Genomic DNA, 23,077 nt, shown 5'->3' with positions numbered 1-23,077 from the left:
GAATATTTGATGATATTAAAGATAATTTAAAAAATGTAATAACCCATATGATAAGTTGAAAATTGAGAAAAGGTGGCACATCATCAGCAACGCCTGTACAGCTTCAAATGTTATTATTATTTTTTTTTATCAGATGTGATATTCTAATAACATTTGAAGCTTTACAGGGATTATTTGCTTGGATGGTGTCTGTGTCCACCTGAAGGATTTTGTGTATTTGAGGGTGAAAACACACTTGCGGCCGTTTTTTGAACTCATTAAAACAAACGAACAAAAAGACGATTGTTTAAATATTTATCATTTATTTATTTTAATATTTTGAAAATAAAAGGCTATAAATAGACCCAACAATAATCAATATTATTAATAATAATCATCATCATCATTCGATTCATTTTAATTTTGCATTTCTGATACAAAATCACGTTGGTTTCATGTAACAATATAATGTCATTAATATCATTTGATACTTTAAAAACTTCAAATTGCTTTTGAGAGAAAAACGTCATAATATTTGGAGAAAAAACTTTTAAATTAATATGAAAACTTTTCTCTAAAACTCAGATTATTTTTTCCTAACAATGACTCTAATCCTTCATAGATTATATTTAACATTTGTATAATTTATATCGTGATAAAACCCATTAAAACACGTGGGAGGTGTAGCAGCAGACATGCGCAGTAGCGCTCCGCCTGCGCAGCGCAGCGGTCAGTCAGCTGGTCGCTGCTCTCTCAGCGCTGCGGTGCGTCGGGCTGTGCGGGGAGAAGATGTGTGAAGTCCGGGGAGTTAACAGTCGCTGCGGGGGGAAGAAGGCGAAGGGAAGGTTAGAAAAAAAAACAACTGCTTTCTGCGTCATTTCAAACTTTTCTTCTTCTTCTGTCAACGTGTTTAAAAACTCTGAATCTGTTTATGTGAACAAACTTGAGACATTCAGAGGAAAAAAATGTGAGGTATGTCATCTGTAAACTACAACTCTGACATCTTAAGGGACTGTCTTAATATTTTGAACTTTTAATCGTTTTTTTTTTTGTTTTTTTTCTGCGTGCAGTGCGTGTTTGAAGCACGCAGAGCAGGAAACAACCTCATGAGTTAACCGTAAAAAACATGAAAAGCTCGTAAACTAGTAAAACATTTACAGCAGCTTTGAAGTGAATGTCTTGTTAGCAGGCTGGTTCAGGCTGTGTGTGTGTGTGTGTCAGAGGTGTGTGTGTGTGTGTCAGAGGTGTGTGTGTGTGTGTGTGTGGAGGGTGCAGCTCAGTCTGGACTGGACTGTGTGTTACATAAGAGCAGCAATTTGATCTGCTGTAGTTTCAGTCAGAATAGAGATCAGAGATGCAGCAGAGTTTCACTTCTGTCCTCTTTGCCCTGCCCGCTTCAGTCTGATGTACACCTGACTGAGACCTATAGATAGATGGACAGATAAATAGATGGATGGATGGATAGATAGATAGATAGATAGATAGATGGATAGATGGATAGATGGATGGATAGATGACTTTATTCATCCCTGGAGGGAAATTAAAGGCGCAGCATGTAGAATTTAGTGGCATCTAGCAGAACACATATATATTAATAAGTATGTTTTAATTAGTGTATAATCACCTGAAAATAAGAATCATGCTTTTGTTACCTTAGAATGAGTCTTTATATCTACATAGGGAGCAGTTCTTTTTCCGTGGAGACTGCAATGTTGCTACAGTAGCCCAGAATGGACAAACCAATATTGGCGCGTGTTTTTTTTGCCAGTTTCATGGCCACCGTAGGTTGTCCTACATGCTTTGAAGGGGAGGTGGAGGTGGCAACCTCACTGCTAGATGCCACTAAATTCTGCATACTGGTCCTTTAAATCGTCATAGCAGCCAAATACATTAAATTACAGATGACGACAGGTACGTGACTGATGGTTATAAATGAGGTACGAGATTAGTTGTTACGGTCAGGTAGAAGGAAGCTGTTTGATATATGACAGCAGATATTTTCTCATATCATGTTACAGCTTATTTATTCGATACTTATACAATTTTCTGAACTTTCTGTGTCAGACTGTTGCAGTTAAGTAACAAAAAACAGTTCTTTCTACTTGCTTTATCATCACGTTCACATATGATGGAACATTTGTCAAAAAAAAAGAGAGATTCCTGCGATGTCCTCGCCTCGCCTGCAATTCTTTATCATTATTATTAATTATTTTCATTATTGATTTATGTCAGGTGTCTTCTCGCTTAATCGATTAGTTGTTTGGTCTATAAAATGTCGGAAAATGGTGAAAAATGTTTCCCAGAGTCCGAGCTGACGTCCTCAAATGTCTCGTTTTGTCCACAACACAAAGATATTCAGTTTACTGTCACAGAGGACTAAAAAAAAACCCCAGAAAATATTCACATGTGAGAAGCTGGAATCAGAGAATTTGTTCTTAAAAACGATGAATCAATTATCAACATAGTCGGAGATTATTTTAATAGTCGGCGGCTAATCATTGAAGCTCTACAGCAGATTCATCAGTAATGAGAATAATCGTTAGTCGCAGCCTTATGATACAGTTTACTGAACTAACTGTATCAAACGTCTTCATTATGAAGTAACATTTGTCAAAAAGACACCAGTGTTTTATAGTTTCACCTCTGTTGATATCAGAAGAAATTATTACATTTTAATGAATTGTAATATTCCTCCAGATGTTTATAAATACGCTGCTTTGACTTCGGTCTCGTTTGGTTTTTCCACTAAAAAGGTTCAGTTTCCTCGTTAGAGGGGACTTTAACCTTCAGCAGACAGTGAGGGATGTGTGAGGCGATGATGTCATAAAAACATGAACTGAATCATCTGTCTGACTCAGCTCAGCAGGTTATTGATTGATCGATCACATCATATGTTTGCTTCACAGTCAGAGATGTTTGGCAGTAATAACTAACTTAATAGTCGTGGTAATGAATCATGTTTGTTAATCTTCAATCATTATATCCAAAAGGAAACTTTCTGATACATATATCAATATATAGAATCACGATACAGCAAACATATGTAAAACCACATATAATACAATCAAACTGATTTACTACTAATATATTAATATAATCACAACAGTTCTGCTCCACTGATTCGCATCAGATGAGATTAAACTCTTCATACTATGTGCGGGAAAAAAAATCAATAACCAATTTGGCTCATTTTTAATTGGAGCTGGTTTTGAATCAATAAATCAGATAGAAAAATAATTACATGATAAGATGACATCAAATCAATATGATTCACCTAAAAGTCAATAAATGAAGATATTAAATCATTTTCCAGCTTTACTAAAGCTGTGACAAGCAAAAAGTAGCTTAAAATAACCTAAAACACTGTAATAAACACCGTTTACTATCGTTTACTATAAACAGCTTCATAATTGATCATTCTCTGCTTCTACAGACGTAGATCTTTACAAAAATCCAGTCGAGTTTCCCAAATTTCTAAAGATAAGATATCAAATACAGTTTGTCATATGATGAGGACATGAGTGTAAAATGATGCACGAGATATTTAGAACAGTGATTCTCAACCTGTTTGTTGTCAAGGATCCGTCAGGCTGCAGATGTTTAATCAGATGTAGACTCAGAGATCCACATCATAAGATATTAGTTAGTCATTACTGTAGACGAAGTAATAATGAAACTAAAATATTCCCCATTATTCTGGGAACCCCCTCAAAGACCCCTGGGGGTCCCCGGACCCCAGGTTGAGAACCACTCATCTAGAATATTTCCATTTGATAATATGGAGCAGCTGGTAAAAAAATGTTCAACTTTTCACTGAGTGTTCAAGAAAATATGAGACATTCACGTGACTTCCTGTCGGAGTCTCGATGATGAAACTGATCAGAAGATAACGAGGGTCGTTAATTAAAGCTTCGACAGCAAAAATACGTTTTAAAATCCAGAACAAACTCTCTTCTTCTATCATATCGTCATAGTTTTCAGTTCACAGCTGTTTTCACACTTCTTGTCGCGCAACAGGTGACAAATATGAAAATATGGAGCTCTTTTAGTAAATGTCCTGTCTGTTTACAAGACTTTATACAGGTTGTCTGTAGCTCGATCAGTAGAGCAGATCAGCATTAATTATAAGGAACTCCTCCTGTTCACATGTCAAAGTGTCCTCAAGTACAGTTAGGGGCCGAACAGCGAGGCACGGGACGCAGGTGGGTTATTATTTACCCAGAAAATGCAAAAAGAACAAAGCAATCATGATTAATAACTAACCTCAAAGACGTCAACAGAACAGAACTAAAAAACACCGGCCGGACAAACCATTTTACAAACAGGAGGGGTGCTGTTGCAGGGGATTGGTATAGTCCAGGACCAGGTGCAGGTATTTAACATAACTTCATGCATCAGACTTTAACATGATGGAGGCCAGACGTCCTCCGGATCAACCGCGGTAACTCAAAATGACAGAAAATGATATTAAATTAACAGAACTTAAGTGTCAATTCAATACAAATTTAACCAAATGTGCAAATGTCATCCAGAAATATGTGTGTCAGAAACACTAATAGATCTGTTTTGTCTATTTAATTATGAAAATTGTTACTGAATATAAACCGAAGAGCAAGAGAAGAGTGAAAGAAACCAAAGATTTGAATCTGCTGGTGTGTTGTTGTTCACTAAACCTCTGTGGTATGAAAAGTGTTGAATCACTGAAGAAAAGCCAGAACTGACCACGTTCTGCTTAACAGCTGATGATTTCCTGAGCTGAAAGGATCCGATAAGACTCACTTCTGTTTTCCAGTTAATGAATTAACCAGATGACGTGTCATCGAGTGTCTGACCTCAACCTTCATTAGAAATTTGTTTCTGTTCATGTCTCTGTAGTAAAACCTGCTCTCTGTAGACGGCACCACATTTGTTTTGGGTTATTATGGGAGCTTTGAACCACAGCTAGGTGTCTTTCTGTGTGTGTGTGTGTGTTGATGTTATGGAGCAGGAAGTGCTGTAAAATTTGATGCTGGTTGGGGGAACGCAGCCTCCGGTCTGGGGTGTTTCCTCTTGAGTCTCTCAGTTCCTCGACGACGCTTCAGAAACACAAACAGCTAACAGCTGACGGATCCGCTTTAACTGTAGTTCTGCAACGATTAGTCGATTAGTTGCCAATTAATAAATTAATCGCAGACTATTTTGTGAACCGATTAAACAGTTTGAGTTGTTTTTTTAACAAGAAAATTTCCAAATTCTGCCTCGTTAACAACTTTTTATTGAACAAAAGGGTGTACAATGATGAATAGTCACTATGTCACCAAGTAGTAGAAGTACAGTACTGCCAAAGCACATTATACAAAGTATAGTAAACAGGTTTTAAGATACAAACAGTAAAACATTACATTAACCTTACAGTTTGAGAACAACAACCATGAACTTAACAGATGGATATCAGCAATAATAATAATAATAATAATAATAATAATAATAATAGCTTTTCAGTCACCGCCTTCAGCGACACATAAAGATGCTTTCTGACTGTTACTCAACTCTGACCTGCTTTCTATCAATAAAGTTGTGTTGTAGGTGAGTCTGCCACAGTTTATTAATACAGTATTATTGAGAATGAGCTAAATATCTGGTGAATATATGCTCTTAGCAATAGAGATAGTTAGCTTACCTTTGAGTTTTGGTCTTTGGAAAACAGCCACCTCCTCTTTAAACCTACAGATGTCAGCAGCTGTTTGGTTGGTTTGCACCAATATATCGATGGCCGAAGAGCAAAACCTCCTATCTGAAAAATGCACTTTTTTGAGAAAACTTGTTGTTTTCTTGCAGAATGCTATTTGTTAAGGATACCCAATACATAACACACTGTTTTTGGACTATATTACTATATTATGTGGTGTTGTTTACAGTATCTTTGAATGGTTATTACAGTATTGTTAACACATAATATAGTAATATAGTCCAAAAACAGTGTATTATATATTGGGTATCCTTAACAAATAGCATTCTGCAAGAAAACAAGTTTTTTTTTTAAAACAGTGCATTTTTCAGATAGGAGGTTTTGCTCTTCGGCCATCGATAAGCTCCTCCATTCTGTCTGTATGGAGAAGAGTAGATGATGATGATGATGATGCTCTCACACTCAGTGGACAGTTAAGTAAAGAGGAAAAAACTGTTTTTTTAAGTAACACTGCTAACTGCTAACGTGTCGACAGTGTGGACAATATAGAATATAAAGTCTGTAGAGTAGATCTACATTAAACTGAACACAGACTTTATATGTCACATAATAGAGAAGTAGTAGTAGAGTAGAGTAGTATTTCCTGTTGACCTTTTGCTTTACTGTTACTGAAGGTCAGATGATAAAATATTTGAATTTATTTTCTCACGATTTTTTTTCATGATGTGTTTTATTATGAAATAATTATTTCATAATCACAAGTAAACAAAACACGAGAAAACAGGGCATGAACTCACAGTTTATCACCCCATTATGCAATTCAGAACATAAAATATGTGAGGCTTGTGAACGTAACTTTTGACTTTGAGGGAGATTCTCATGCTGTATGTTTTACTTGTGTGTGTGTTCACATCTGCTTGTGTGTGTGTGTGTGTGTGTGTGTTTGCTTGCTGTCTGTTCTCGGAGTTTGTGTTTTGGGAACAAAAGGTCACCTCCCTTGACGTTACTTGCGGAAATATGCAGAATGTTGAGGAAGAGCAGAGTGACCGAAACAAAAAAAAAAAAAAAAAAAAAAGAAGTTTCACACTGCCAACATGCAGTTTTACATGTTCTAACTTCAGCTGAAAGTCTCTCTGGTCCTCTTTATGCTGAGAAGAGTTTCATGACTCCCTGAGCCTTCAAAAAAAACTGGTGAGATGCCAACTGGTTTGATCACTGGATGGACAGCAGAGCAGAAAAGAAGATTCCCTTTTTGCAAATATTAGGTTTTACAACAGCAGCAGCGGCAACAGAAATGTTCCTCATCGTCCCTGAAACAGTTTATTGTGTTGCAAGCTGTTGCTGGGTGGTGTCGAATTAACTCACTGCTGCTGTCAAGAGTTGTGCAAGAGGACAGAAAACTGACTGCAGTAGTCTATCATAGTCTGTATCACCAGGATTTCTATCATGTTTTCCATCGCTTCAGTTTCGACTGTCAATCTATTAATAACATCACTGCATTGTGCCATTATTATTATTATTATAACTTTTTTTTTTTGGTGTGCTTTACTGCGTTTGACAGGAGAATCAGCGCCATCAGCTGTTTATTCAACTGTTAATATTAAACACACATTAATTAGCGTTTTCTTTTTATGGATTTTCTGAAATTTCAGTTAAAATTTGTTCTACATTTGGATGGAAACAGCCTGGATGGTTAGCGGCGCTAATTTGCGGGTCAACGTTCACCCAAATTTACTTCCACTGATCACGTCGATTCCATTGGAGTGAGCAGAATTTGCCATTTTTTTGCCATTTTTGACCAGACGTTAAGACTGTTAGTCCACCAAGACACCCACGAGTTTATTATTCAGTAGTAAAATGTCCTGCTCAGTACATAACTCACAATGTTTGAAAGAAAGGTGTAAGCCTTAGTTATAGCTGCAACAATTAGACATTAATCTCCAACTATTTTGATGATATAATAAGCTTTTTAATCGTTTTTTTAAGCAAAATGCTAAACATTAGCTGGTTTCAGCCTCTTGAATGTGATGGTTTAGTGATTTTCTTTGTCATATAAGTGATAATCTTTGGGTTTTAACATATAAAGAAGTTGACTTGGACTCTGGGAAATTACAGTCATTCACAGGAAAAGATTAATAGATCAATCACAAAATAATTGTTGGATTAATCAATAATGAAAATAGTTGCAGCCTTAGACTTACTGTGAGGGAGGAGCAGCTGACCCGTGTTTGAGAGGTTTATTGCTTGTGTGTTTTGTATCTGAAGCACATCAGGGGTTAGGGTTAGGGTTAGGGTTAGGGTGTTAGGGTTAGGGTTAGAGTTAGGGTGTTAGTGTTAGGGTGTTAGGGTTAGGGTTAGGGTGTTAGGGTTAGGGTGTTAGGGTTAGGGTTAGGGTGTTAGGGTTAGGGTGTTAGGGTTAGGGTTAGGGTTAGGGTGTTAGGGTTAGGGTTAGGGTGTTAGGGTTAGGGTTAGGGTTAGGGTGTTAGGGTTAGGGTGTTAGGGTTAGGGTGTTAGGGTTAGGGTTAGGGTTAGGGTTAGGGTGTTAGGGTTAGGGTGTTAGGGTTAGGGTTAGGGTTAGGGTGTTAGGGTTAGGGTTAGGGTGTTAGGGTTAGGGTGTTAGGGTTAGGGTTAGGGTTAGGGTGTTAGGGTTAGGGTGTTAGGGTTAGGGTTAGGGTTAGGGTGTTAGGGTTAGGGTTAGGGTGTTAGGGTTAGGGTTAGGGTGCTAGGGTTAGGGTTAGGGTGTTAGGGTTAGGTTGTTAGGGTGTTAGGGTTAGGGTTAGGGTGTTAGGGTTAGGGTTAGGGTTAGGGTGTTAGGGTTAGGGTTAGGGTTAGGGTGTCAGGGCGTCAGGGTTAGGGTGTCAGGGCGTTAGGGTTAGGGTGTCAGGGCGTTAGGGTTAGGGTTAGGGCATTAGGGTTAGGGTTAGGGTGTTAGGGTTAGGGTTAGGGTGTTAGGGTTAGGGTTAGGGTTAGGGTTAGGGTTAGAGTTAGGACGTCATGGCGTTAGGGTTAGGGTTAAGGCCTTAGGGTTAGGGTTAGTACAGTAAAGTCAGTTAATGCTTGTACAGTAAAGTCAAGCAAAGGTAAAAAAAGTGATTAAACCTGAAGCAGGAAGTTACAGCTGTAGAATAAAGTGTAACAGATATAAACTTCTCATACTTGTGTTATTTTTGTTTTTCAGCCAACTGGACTTGACAGACAGCAGTGGAGAATATGTGAAGGTAAGCTTCTCTTCTTACATGACATCAGTTATATTTCCGTTTTACACTCTCTTATCTAGTTTATGTGCGGCCTCCGTCGGCTTCTTCCTCTTGTCAGACAATAGACTTTCTGTTCCCAGCGGTGGCACCAGGTTCAGTAAAGGTTAAATTAAACCTCGTCTGTCTGCTGTGATCCTCTCCACACGGCACTCAGGCTCTAATTCAATCAGGATGGTGACAGAAAGGACTCGGGGAATGCGGGGGGAATACTTTGAAGCTGCCTGGGTTACCGCTGGCAACGGCGGCAGCAGTGGCGGTGGTGGCCTCGATTGGGCCCGGCAGCTCTGCCTGGAAAAGACGGAAAGAGACACAGAAAGCGAGAGAATTTCCAGTTCATTGACTTATAATTGGATACTTGTGTACTTGACAAACACACTTGTTCGAGTGGGACAAGCTGGCAATGAATGATAATGCTAATGAAATTAAAGCTATTCATTAGGGACGTCCAGGTCCTTACCCTTGCAACACACACACACACACACACACACACACACACACACACACATTATTTTGTTTTGAAGTGGTCCTGGCCCAGTGCCCAGCCCTTGATTCCCAGTCCAGTGGGACAAACCATTCTGTCAAAGCAGGAGGGGTGGGAGGTGTCAGGGGAAAGAAAGCAACATGTCACCTATATAACAGTATGATAACAGTAACTGTGTGTGTGTGTGTGTGTGTGTGTGTGTGTGTGTGTGTGTCCTAAAAACAAAAGCATTCCCGTCCCGTCGTTGGTGTAAACTCTTGATATACAGTAGCGCCGTTTCTTTCTTTTGTGTGTGTGTGTGTGTGTGTGTGTTTGTGTAAAGACGCGACAGACAAAGCGCCACTGAATGATGACCCCCATCACACAATGACGTTGCCACAGCGACGAGGCCAAGACTCCACCACGGGTCTGGGTCTCAGGGCCCTGGTGCCGCCAGTGCGGATGCCAGTGTGGGAATGCCAGAGCTTTCTGTCCCCCCCCCCAACACCTCCCCACCTCCCCACTCTCTCATCCAATAACGCACAAACATTCTCACGAAAACAGAGCAGAGAAAGCTGCCGCGATGCTTGTTTTGTCTGAGGCAGACGCACATTTCATGCAGTTTTTTCTAAGGAAAGAGAGCAGGCTGGTTCACTTAATGTGATAATAAGCACAATAGAAAACCTCAACTGGGACTTGATCTAAAAGTGGAGGCTACCTGATGGTCTGAACTTGTTGTTTGTTGTTGTTGTTTTTCCGTGTTTCTTGTCGTATCTGATTATGATGCCCTTTAAGTTCTCCAAGGAGAAGTTCTGGTTGGAGCCGCCGTCGGACAACCTGAGGAAGCAGCTGGAGGAGGAGCTGAAGCTGAGCGGCACGAACCTGAGGAGCCACGCCTGGTACCACGGACGCATCCCCTGGGAGGTCCGCCTGCCACACACACACGCACACGCACACACACACACAATTCAATGACACACACCTGTATTGCTGCAACTAACGATTATTTTCATTGTCGATTAATGGATTAGTTGTTGATGATGACGTCTTCAGATGTCTTGTTTTGTCCACATCTCAAAAATATCCAGTTTACTGTCACAGACGACTAAAGAAACCAGAAAATATTCACATTTGAGAAGCTGGAATCAGAAAACTTGGACATTTTTCTTCTTAAAAAGACTCTACACACTGCACCTTTAAAACAAAAATATACAGTATATGTAAATAATTATAATGGAAAAAATTAAAACAATTTTACTATTATATATATACATATATATATATATATATATATATATATATATATATATACTGTATATGAGGGACACAGCTGTGTAAAGGTGAGTCTTTAACCAGGATTTAAAAGTAGGAATAAAAGTGGATGATCTGACATTGAGGGGTTTTTACAGGAAAGAAAGCATAACTATAACCTTAAAGATCATGTGTCTTAAATATTTTTCCCACAAAAAAGTTAACCTCTTTAGAAATTTCTCCTCCATCTCTCTCATGTAAAAATACAGAATCTATGAATATGTAAATATTTTTCATGTCATACGTTTTCCTGCTGGACTCAAGATGTCTCCTGCTTCACTGTAAAGTTCATTCTCAGTGTTTGTGCACTGGAGGCTTCAAGTTTGCACACATACTGGACCATGATTGGCTCCAAACTGGTTGTGATGTCACAAAATCACCCCGTACGTACACGGCTGAGAGGGAAACTTTCAACCTTAAGCACATAAATGTGAAAGCAAACTCTGCACATTATTTACCCCTAACTGTAATCAAAACAATCTGACGTATCCTTTACCTACAAAAACTGAACTAACACAAAACATGGTTGGAGCAGGAAAAACACCAATCTATTGTGATGTTGCACAAAAAGTAGTGATGTGTGATCTCTCTGTGAGAACATGTGAATATTGATTAAAATATCTCCTCAGGTGTCGGAGAGCCTGGTGGTGAGCCATGGTGACTTCCTCATCAGGGACTCTCAGTCCAGTCAGGGCGACTTTGTCCTCACCAGCCACTGGGACCAGAAAACACTCCACTTCCTCATCAAGAAGAAGGTGGTGCAGTCCGGCGAAACGTACACTCGGGTCCAGTACAGCCTGGAGGAGGAGGCCTTCGACTCCTTACCGGCCCTCGTTCACTTCTACGCGGGCAGCAAAGCGGCTCTGACCCGGTGGAGCGGGGCTCAGATTCACCGGCCGGTCAACAGGACGTTACCGCTGAGCTACATGGAGACGGCTTTCTGCACCGCTGTCAGCCCGCCGTCCTGCCACAGAGGGCTGAAGGACGGCAGCCTGAGTGGAGAGGAGGGGGTCTGTCCCAGAAGGTGAGGCTTCATTTAAAATATCAAACACAATATTAAACAAGAACATCGAGATCCGGTTTTGTATTATTCAGAGGAGCAGAAAAGTTTCTCAGTGACATAACATGGCATCACAGGAGATTTCTGATGACTGATATATTGATATTTGCTTCATATTTTATATTTACAGATCAAACATTTGCCTTTATTAGACATTAGAAAGGAAACCTAGTCAAGAAGCAAATGTTTGTAATGGGAAAAAATAAGAATTTTTACCAACTAATGGTTATTTACATTACTGATTTAAAAAGTTGGATATTTTTTATTGATTAATGAACTGTTAAATCTATAAAATGTCAGAAAATATTCAAATATACCCGCTACAATTTCCTAGAGCCCAATTTGACGTCTTCAGATGTCTTACTTTGTGCAATCAGCAGCCCAAAACCCAAAGATGTTTTTTATATGATGATATAAAATAGAGAAAAGCTGCATATTCTCACACCAGAGAAGCTAGAAACCAGAGAATTTTGAGTCATAAATGACGTCATTTTCTGTCGATCGACTGATCGATTAATCAACTCAGCAGTAAGTTTAAATGATCTGTTTGGGGTCTCCTCTTTAATCTCTTATAAAACTGAATAAAATAGTCAAATTCTAATGTGACATCTAGGTGTAACTGGTTTGGCATTAATTTAGGTTATGACACATAAAAGTTAAAACCACAGCAGGTTTCCAAAGAAAGTTGCAAAAAGAAAACAGGCTACATATTTCTTTATATTTCTACTCAGTTGTCACACAAGATTTCTGAAGTTTCAACAAAATAACATGTTTATCAGTTGCATTTTTCCATTAATTACCTTTCATTTATTCAAGATGATTGCACTAGATTACATGATTATTGTGTAATCTTGTCACAGCACGTAACGGTTACGTACACCATAAAGCAGGGTCAAGGTGTATTAGAAATATAAGTTCCCTTCAGCTTTCATTGTCTCTTCTCTTTTTGGATATGCCAACTTTAACACCTCAGATCAGTTTTACAATATTTCCTTTATTCCCTAATTACCAGCATTTCCATTTCCAGTCGGTATTTCTACGCACAAACTGAAAATGTGCATGGAAACAGTTAGATGAAAACATGCTTAATATTACTACAAACAACCACTATGCTGTCATCTAAAGTTTGTTTGTGCATTTGAACGCAGTATAAGATGAAAAAGAAAATGGAAATGCATGAAATGATACACAGATGTAATTAAGGATAAAGTTTAAAACATGTATTTGCCTTCATGTGAATGCACTCCCCAGCTGAATTCAGTTTGTTTAAATCTGTCTAAGTTTAGTTTGTTTAGACGCGATGCTTCTGTCTCTCAGCCGCAGTCCTGTTTTTTGTGATTTAAGCTGATAAGTTGTATCTGCAGCACGATACACAGACATAACTTCCTCTGTATATCACTTTTATTAGTCTGAGAAAGTAAACATAAGACACACATTCAAAATGAGAGACTATTTCCTGTAGTCTGATAACCATCTGCCATCCCTCCCACAAATTCCGGTAAGCTTATTAGCATGAATGTTAAAGGTATCGTACATAACCACCAAAGTTAATTGCATACTATGGATTCACAAGAAAACACACGATCACAAGATAACGAATACACTTTAAACAGTACAATCCATTATAACATATATATGAGGAGTGTTTTTCTCTTCTTTTCTCTCCCAAGAAGTATACGTGTGCTTTGTGAAGAAATGAATCCCTTATTCATGGTGGTGTTTAGCTGCATCTTAGAGACACATAATATAGTTTGTGTTTTGGTCATTTCATTCCAGTTGGTCAGGTAGTTTTCTTTTTGATTGTGTATAATTCAATTGAGTCAGACTTTTTGTGCCAATTTGATGCCCTGATGATGTTTGTAATGGTGGGTGGTGTTAAGTAGTTAAAGTACATTTACTCAAGTTACTTAAGTACAGTTTTGAAGTACTTCTACTTTACTTTTTTAAGTTACTTGATACCTCCACTCCAATACATTTAATTCTGTCAAATCCTCATCTGAAAAACAACTAAAGTTGTTAAATAAATGTAGTGGAGTATAAAGTACAATATTTCCCTCTGAAATGTAGTGGAGTTGCAGTATAAAGTAGCATCACATGGAAATACTCAAGTAAAGTACAAGTACCTCAAAATTGTACTTAAGTAAAGTACTTGAGTAAATGTACGAAGATATTTTCCACCACTGTGTATAATATACAATCTATAGTTTTAATTCATATATATAACTCACATGCAGACCCCCCTCCCCTCTATTTAGGCTACTTGGTTCCTTCCAGCTAGAAAGCGCTAAGTTGTGTAGTTTCGTCGTTAACCACAGTGTGAGGTATGAATAACAAACCTCAGCTCACGATATAAAACAGTTTGACTTGAATTAATTTGTAATTTCCCTTTAAAGTGACTTTAAGTGACATCAGTGGTTTTAACTATGACCCTAAAGTCATTAACATTAGTGTTAGCTTGTTGTTGTTTGCTATTATTAGCAAGCTAGCTAGCTAAGTTATCGTTGTTTTTGTCAAAACAAATTTACAGCACTGAAATGTGTCCTTCAAGAACAGAGAATGGACATAATGAGATTTTTATGAGGACTTGAGAGCTAAATAGTGTCAGTAAAAACAGGAGCTATGTGTTGAGAATGTGAGCTTTCTTTACTTAATGTTAAATAATCAACAGTGCTGCTAGCTAACCCGATAACTAAACCCCTGAGTCAAGCCTTTACACCAACATTTTCTTGTTAAATATTATTATTCAATATTGGACAGTGAATAATTAAAGTGTTAATAATTGGAGTGTCATTAAGTTGTAGATAGTTACTGATAGGGGCAGTTTGATGATAAATAGCAGCTGAATTAGATGATTATGGGCAACAAGTTTTTGTGAACATTAAGATAGTGAAACTGTGCTCCCTCCAAAAAAATTGAATGCTTGACACTCCTGGGGTCCGTTTCACAAAGCAGGTTTAGTGAAAACTCAGAGTCTGTTAACCCTGAAATGAGGGAAACTCTGAGTTTTCCGTTTCAAAAAGGGAGGTAACTCAAACCAGAGAAAGAGGAATAACTCTAGCCTGTTTCAGAGAGAGAGGGGTAACTTAAGCTTTCGGTCAGTTACCGTAGTAACAGACTCTATGAACCTAACCTGGTCGGGACCAGGTTTTTCTCAATGAACCTCGAGTCTCCCTCAGTCTCCGCCCTCTTTCAGAGCCACACACTCCATTTGATTTCCTCATTCATTCAGTCAGCAGGCGAGTTTTGGCGTAGCCTAGTTCTGCCGTCTGTCATTTAAAAAATCATTAAAAAAATCAGAGTCAGTATATTAGAAGTCCATTAGGCACAGTAAGTGGCGACTTTTTCACATTTTTTCAACATGGCATGTCCTTTTGATAACGATCCCGTGGATGAAGGTGCAGCATTACTGCGCAGAGAATTAAATATTCATTGATGTTCTAGCATTTCCAGACAATTATCTTTTTGAGCGGTACCGTTTCATGTCACAGTCCATCATCTACATACACAACCTAATCCGTCCTTACATTTGCAACATTACCAATCGTAGTCATTTTTTGTACAGTGTCGGGGCCAGCCACTGGCCTTCCTATAGTCTGGCTTAGGGCCAGCTCCTCTGCCTCCGTTAGAGGTGGCGGTGCTGGACCACCACCCGTTTTACGGACATCTGCCTTCTTTCTGTTGGCTGAGTAGAAGTCTGTGTTAGTTTAAATAGGCTTAATTATTTAACAGAACATGATGTAGATGAGAAGACATTTATGTGTGTGAAACCAGCATTATGTTGGGGATAAAACAACTGCACAGTCAAACAGCCACTTAATATTTACTTTACAATGTAAAACATGATCAAAATGAGGTTCCCCCATGAGATTATGCCGAGGTCTCACCTGTTTGAACAATGTTTTTATATTTCATCCTAAACTGCTGCCAAGTGCGCTTCTCCCTCGCGGGATTGGACCTAAATGAAATAAATTAATAGGCGACCAATCAAGCAGTTTTCCTCTGTAATATTATTGTGATTGCAAAGGACTAGTTTAAACTTACGCATTGACCCGAGCAGCAATGTTCTCCCACGCCGTCTCCCTCTCTTTTGCAGCTGCAGCGGTGTTGCACTTCTTTTTGAAAACATGTTCAAACTCGCCGTATTATCGCATTAAGATTTCTAGTTCTAGTGGGGTGAAAAACGCAGCCCTCCTCTTCCCCGTTGCCATGGTGACTCGTTGAATCGGGGCTCCATTGATGCTGGCTTTTTATAGTTGTGGTGCACGCGCTTAACTCCAGGTGAAACTACTCCGAGTTGAATAAACTGACTCAAATCAGCTGTTCTGGAACCGGAAACTCAGAGTTTCCTATCTCAGAGTAGATCAACTCAGAGTTCAGGATTAGACTCAGAGTTTGTTGAACCTGCTTTGTGAAACGGACCCCTGGTTGGGGTTTCAGATGTTTATTAGTAATTAGTTCCACTGAAGAGACCTTTATTTCCCCTCTAAACATCTCACATGGTTTCATTTAAATATCTGTTTGAGGCCCAAAGAAAAAAGAATAAACTGATCAAAGATTAGAGAAAAGTCTGAAAATGAATCATCTTTCCTTTCCTTTAGATTTAATATAAAAATAAACAAGTTCAAACTAGCTCCACCTCAAGCAGCTACAACAACAATGTAGCTTACACACTGATGCATCAGTATTAATAATGTACTTTATTAAATGTATTTAATATATCAGTCACTGGGAATCTTACTGCAGAGTGAGTACTTTAGGTAAATTTGACTGATAATACTTTCACTTAAGTAGGATTTTAAATGCAGGACTTTTACTTGTAATCAAGTGTGTTTACATTGTGGTAATGCTACTGTTACTTAAGTAAAGGATCTGATTAAGTCTTCCTCTCTCTTTCTCTGTGCAGTCCTTCCTCTCTCCTCCACAGGGAGGCAGATGTTAACAGAGAAAAGGACGACCAGCCTCTGTCGACGGCCGGAGAATCATCTCTCTCTGCTCCACACAGCAACAGTGAGTTTGACACCAAACTAAACTCTTTCTCCTCTTTACACTGAGCATCTGTTCTGTCTGTGAGTCATAAAAAGCAAAATATTCACATACAGACATTACAAATGTTGAGTAATCACTAAATAAAATTAGTTACATTAACACATTCATTCAAGTTCAAATACATATCTAACCTTCATTCTCATTGAGTTCATTGACTTAACCCATGTTTGTTTTGGTGGCCAGTCTGTCAGGATATTTTGATTTTATTCATCAGCCAATCAACTCTGCAGTATTTGGAGCCTCCATTTCAATCTCTTAAAAACCTTGTTAACCCACAAAAGTAGGCCATTAATAAATTCTAATACCTGGGTTTCCAGGTGTAACCGGTTTGGCATTAATTTAGGTCATGTCACCTAAAAGAAAAACACAGCAGGTTAACAAACAAACTCTTTTTAGTAGTAGTAGTTTTAGTAGTGTAATACACAATTCTCAGTAAATAGAGCCCACATATAGTAGATTGAAACATCTTCTGTCTTCACACTTTCTTTCTCTTTCATCTGTAATCAAAGACATTTATTTATTTTTTATTCCACAAGTTCAGCTCCTGAGACTAGTGTATTCTTTTTCGACTTACATGTACAGTATTTTTACTTCCCTGTGTACCTATGTCAGGCTGTACTTTCTGGACTCTTTAGTCATTGAAAGAGCTTTTCTTTTGATCCTGTTTTGTTTCAAAGATACATTTCTCAGATAAACTCCAGCTTCAACAATTTTAAAACTGAAACAGGAACTGAAAAAAGTCTGCCCATCTGAATATGTGACAGGTGCGTTGGTGGAAAACCAGTGTTAGACATATTTCTGTTGTCCTCTGATTGGATGATTGAGACAGCTTCTATGTGTGTATATAGAATATGGAAGTGTTGTGATGGTTGCCATGCCTGATGAAGGTTGGACAGACGGAAACATCGTAAGCTAAATAATACTCCACCAGTGAGCAAGACAGTGTGCTGAAGTTCATTTAAAAGCAAACATAGAACATAATTAAATTCTTATTTTTTTATATTTATCGCACCCCTATTTACAAGACCTTCTCAGATTTCTTAGCTCCCATTTAATTTTAAACAGCAGACGTCAGAGTTTCCCCTATAATTGTACAGGCTCGGCAGCCCGCCAGGCCAAAATAACATATTTTTAATGCCAAAAATAACTCCAAATATCCTTTAATTCGGAAATCAATAGCGTTTGGGAGCCTCTGTGAAGTGCTGTTCCAAACCTCTATGTCATTGCCTGGGAAATTATTGGTAACGTAGCTCCTTTTAAGGAATAGGGCAGTACGTAATATGTATGTGTGCACAAAAACTGATTTTTTTATGTTGTCTTTAATTACAGATTGTTCAGATCGTGTGCCATTTTCTATAAAATGTATTTTATTTAATTTCATTCAAGTAAATACAGTCGTTTATGATTATAAGAAAAACCTTGAACTCTTAAGAACTCTTCAAAACGTTCCTGGATATAAACTGAATACTGATCACTTGACTTAAGTCATATCATCCACCAACATTTTGAGATTTCCTATTACCACAGAAAACATCACCTTGATGGAAGTCATTGTGCCGATACCAGTACAAGACTGCTTTTACATTGTACATGACTCTTAATACAGAACAGAAGACATTACAATTGATATCTTTGTAAGAAATTAACTTCCAGGAAAAAGTGACAGTATCAAAACTATGTCGAGGCATGTTCATCATTCCTTTTTGACTTTGCTTCTACAAAACACCTTCCGCCACAAAATCTTTACTGCTGCGATGAAAACAGTTACAACTAGCAGAATAATTGCCAGCAGAAACGCCACCACATCAATGGAGTGGTACTGGATCCTGGACATCTTGTAAGATTCTGTCCTTAGATGCGGAGCTCCTTTGTGTCTCATGACAAACTCGATCCAGAATACGGCACGATCCAGGGGTTTCATGGGCTGATCTCTTTGCAAGTTGGACAGCGCCTTCATCTTCTCCCTGTAGGACGGCTCATAGAGCACCTCCTTTAGTGCCTCCAGGAAGTTGTCCTTGTTCACAGTTGAAATGTCCAGCACTTTGGCCACACCTCTTACTTTCATCCTGAAGAAGTTGTCATGTTGGTCGAACATGAGGGGCAGGCCGACCAGGGGAACGCCATGGTAAACAGCCTCCTGAACACCATTTGTGCCTCCGTGGGCCACAAACACTCTGGTCTTAGGGTGACCCAGTAGGTCATTTTGAGGCAGCCAGTCCAAAAGCAAGGTGTTGTTGCCGAGGGTAGATGGTCTTTTGCCCTTGTGCCTCCAGATAACCTTTTGAGGAAGTTGGGCGAAAGCAGCAGCAATGTCCTCAGTCATGTCTTCAGGAAGATTTCCAACCAAGGTGCCCAATGTCATAACAATGATGCCATGTTCACCAGAGCTCTGCACAAAATCCTCTAGTTCTTTAGAGAGGGGCTTAGAGGGTTTGCACTGGAATCCTGACATGTAGATGACGTTGGGCATTGTGGGGCGGGGAAACTCAAAAGTAAAATCATTCCTCATCAACCAGATGTCTGCTGCTTGGAACAGCTCCATGTAGTGAACATCAGGGCCGAAGTAACGATTGACAAATGGTTGATAGTTTGGGTCTGTGACGTACCAAATTTGAAAACGTGTGAAGAAATAGAAAAGGAAGTTCTGGACCCGCTGGGGAAATGTCATCTTGTCAGTCAGCTCTGTCGCTGGGATTGGGACATAAGACAACGGGGAAGGAGCAATTGAATGATGCCCCTCACCCTGAACAGTCCACCTCACGTTTAAAACAAGTGGAAGACCCAAACGGTGAGCCAGAAGTACCCCTCCTCCTATTGCAGGGTCCGTCAGAACCAAATCATATTTGGCGTCATGGAGGCTTTGCATCAATTGCTTGTTCTCAAACATATCAACCATTGTCTCCACCACCTGCTTATTCATCTGATAGAACTGCATCACCACTTCATACTCCAGAGATATACGAGTCCAAATCGAGACGCCCTCCCGCCGCATGTTCACCATTTTGTTTACAAATGACCCAAAGTGTTCCGCATCAAAACCATTTGAGGAATTTATGTTGATGGTCTTGTATTGATGGGATTCTGCCTTGATGTACCAGCTGTCTGATGGCCGCAACACAGTGACTTCATGGCCTCTGGTGTGAAGCTCTTCAATGAGGACTTTCATGTTGATCCAGTGGCTTCCGTCTAAAGGGAACACCAGTACTTTCCCTCCATTTACGAAGAGTGAAGAGCAGAGCAGCACAGCCAGCACCAGCAGGGTCGGTTGGTACATCTCTGAAAGAGAATCTGACAAGAGATGTAAGGATGTTAGAACTGTCATTCTTAGCAAGGCTTTACAGTTCTTGAGTTCTAGAGAATTGAACATAAATATATAGAAAATAGATACATAATAATTAAAAAAAATTGTGCTGACTTTGAACAGTTATCTCAGATTTGAATGTAGTCCTGCAAAATTAGTGTGAGTCTTTAGTTTGAAAAACATTCACTGAAGATCAGTTGAGCCTGGAATCTGAATACTGGGCCAATTTGCTATTTCTGGTTAGTGATGGAGATAATTATGAAACTTCCTGTCTTGCAAAGGTCCAGAACTATATGAAGATACCATCATGTACCTTCATCTATAGGCCTATTTCAGAAAGGTCAGGACCATTGCGAGATCCCTCTACCTCTTGCAAACTGAGGATCGATTGAGTCTGTCATTTGGAAGCCAGACTAATTGGCAAACCCCCGTCTAAAAAAGGTCCTGAACCTTATGAAGATCTAAAACTGTAGATTATCTAATCTAGAGCTGTAGGAAAAGTATTTTAGATTATATTATCTATACAGTCTATAGGTCTAGGTGACAAGCTACCATGCAGTTGCAGAACCATGTTTCATTTCACATCTGCAATAGATATGGCTCTAGTTCTTCATGTGTTAAAGCATCTGCTTAGGATTGATTGTCATGGGGAAGTTGGACTAATTCACAAACTCTGGTTGGTAGTTTAGATAATGACATGACTTGCCATCTTGAAGAGGTCCTATACCTTGTGAAGAGATTTTAAACTAAATTAGTGTTTAGATCTTTACATGGTTGAGGTCCTTCCAAGATGGAAAGTCCTGTCATCGTCTTAACCACAAACCAGAGTTTACATATACCTGGCAGATGTTTTTCAGTTTAGAAACTTGCAATGGTTTTGCAGGATTACTGCCAAATCTGATGGGACTGGTTGTAGTTGGCATGAATAGAATAATTATTTTGGACAACAGAAATGTGTGGAATAATAACATTTTAAAAAAATAAATGCATTGTTAAGAACTCTTCAACACCTTCCTGGATATGAACAAAGAACTGATCACTTGACTAAAATCCTTGCATCCACCAAAGATTTGAGATATCCTGCTAACAAACAAACAGACCAAAAAAAAAAAGAAAAAACAGGACAGAAAATATCACCTCCTTGATGGAGTTCATCACACACTGTGTGCAACCACATACTCTGAGGCATGTTCAGAGACCAGTACAGTTTTATCCAGTTCATGACTCTAAATACACCCTAACCCTAACAGAACAGATTACAAATGCTGTTTTCTTTACATGAAATCAATTTCCAGAAAGTGACAGTATCAAAACTACGTTGCGGCACATTCATCATTCCTTTTTGACTTTGCTTCTAGAAAACACCCTCCGCCATAAAATCTTTACTGCTGCAATGAAAACAGTTACAACTAGCAGAATAATTGCCAGCAGAAACGCCACCACATCAATGAAGTGTTACTGGATCCTGGACATCTTGTAAAACTATGTCTCTCTTAAATTATAGGTGTACTTTAGGCAAAGACATATTCTACACAATGTTTCAGAGATGAACAAATGACACCTGATCACAGTTTAGAGTAAAGTTTCTTTGAAGAATATCTGTACAATGCAGCCACACCAAACCTGACGCACTCCACTACAATGCTTCCAAAAAAGGATTTTCCCTATTTGTCTGCACACTGAGGCACACTGACCAAAGACTTGCATAACCCCTACAGCTCAATAACGTTTTCTTGATTACATAACTATACTGTGCTGGAATTACTGCACCCAAATCCCAGGAGGTTTGCAAAGCTTTTTGCCTTTGGTAGATGTTCAGTTCCTCAGGTTGCACTGCTCTGTGTTCATGCACATGTGTTGCTGCACAACACATGTGCTTGAGCACCCCCCCTCCCTCCCGAAGCAGTCATCCTAGGGGAAACACTGCTTTTGTATTTAAAAGCTCAAAGGTAATGAGTTTTTACATAAGGTGCCAACATGAATTAGAACCACAAATGTCATTCAAATGGTCATATTTAGTTTTATAAAGTGCTTCACACTTTCCAACATTATTTACTTTTTCTGTGGTTTACAACCTGCAACTCTTCTATTACTGCTACTACCACTAATAATAGTTAGTAGTAATAATACACTTTATTTTCACACTGAAGTGCTCAAAGTGCTTTACAAAAAATAAAACTGTGAACACAAGTGAAAAGTTGTTGCACATTTGCATTAAGAAGAAACTGTTTCCAAAATAATTCTCCAGCATCCTTTTTTCTGCTAATGCTCTTCCACAAACCTACAAACTTTTACGAATTCTTTCACATCTTCTTACGGTTAATGACTTAAACTTTGAAGGAACAGTATAAATGTGAATGAGCCCAGTTTTAAATTAGGTTGCCCAGTGCATTCATAAAGCACAGTTCTGTTGTTTTGCTCCTCAATGTGAAATATCTGGAACTTACTGACTGGCTCTGTGACACCGGAGCATCCACCTGTAAATACTTAGGGTTTAGCTGAACACCATTCATGCACGTAAACATCGCAGTAATTCTCACATCATCCAATAAGAACACAAAAACAGCAGCACTGAAACATCAGGACATCGTTTTTAGCTTTAATTCTAGGCACTATATCCTAGTTTTAGCTTCTTAAACCTTGAATCTGAAGTTAATATAAAGACTTACAAAGAGCTTCCCAGGAAACAGACTTCAAGTGTCAATACGATCCTGCCGTTTGTGGGACCAGCCTCCCTCACAGCAGAAAGCTGACTGACTGCTACCCAGCTCTGAGGGTTAAAGCAGTTCGGGGGGTGTTGACACCGAGATAACAGGACTAAAGTTCGGAGTGTGAGGTGTGCAGCAGCAGCAGCAGCAGGAAGTTGGTTACACAACGTAGAGCTCAACCAGTGACAGGCTCACATGTTGACCATAGAACTTGAATGTCAGAAGTAGTACTGAGATAAGTTTCACCTGAGGTTGCAGAATAATATGTGCCAAAGGCACATAAACCT

The 23,077-nt window shown here is 39.0% G+C and overlaps 3 protein-coding genes across 4 annotated transcripts in view; 1 reads left to right on the top strand and 2 right to left on the bottom strand.

Annotated features, from left to right (window-relative positions):
- LOC121903507 (spermatid perinuclear RNA-binding protein-like) overlaps positions 1-23,077 on the bottom strand; it is a 216,377-nt gene that overhangs the window by 134,430 nt on the left and 58,870 nt on the right. The gene's annotated exons all lie outside the window — the stretch shown is intronic.
- sh2d3cb (SH2 domain containing 3Cb) overlaps positions 1-23,077 on the top strand; it is a 39,757-nt gene that overhangs the window by 937 nt on the left and 15,743 nt on the right. The window contains exons 1-5 of one of the 2 annotated variants that reach the window (XM_042420613.1): positions 694-824; positions 8,826-8,865; positions 10,160-10,288; positions 11,305-11,699; positions 16,639-16,742. In XM_042420613.1, the coding sequence (XP_042276547.1) occupies positions 769-824; positions 8,826-8,865; positions 10,160-10,288; positions 11,305-11,699; positions 16,639-16,742 (724 nt within the window). In that variant the 5' untranslated portion in view covers positions 694-768. Of the gene's footprint in view, positions 1-693; positions 825-8,825; positions 8,866-10,159; positions 10,289-11,304; positions 11,700-16,638; positions 16,743-23,077 lie in introns of those variants that run through there. The other variant, XM_042420611.1, reaches the window with a different exon arrangement.
- Positions 18,475-20,055, bottom strand: LOC121903509 (UDP-glucuronosyltransferase 2B31-like). The gene has a single exon (XM_042420621.1). It carries the CDS (start codon positions 20,053-20,055, stop codon positions 18,475-18,477), a length of 1,581 nt encoding a protein of 526 aa, XP_042276555.1.

This window comes from Thunnus maccoyii, chromosome 9 (assembly GCF_910596095.1).
Source record: "Thunnus maccoyii chromosome 9, fThuMac1.1, whole genome shotgun sequence".
In the NCBI taxonomy this organism is placed as follows: domain Eukaryota; kingdom Metazoa; phylum Chordata; class Actinopteri; order Scombriformes; family Scombridae; genus Thunnus; species Thunnus maccoyii.
Note: the sequence above shows the minus strand (reverse complement) of the source record. Positions and strands in the feature narration are given on the sequence as shown.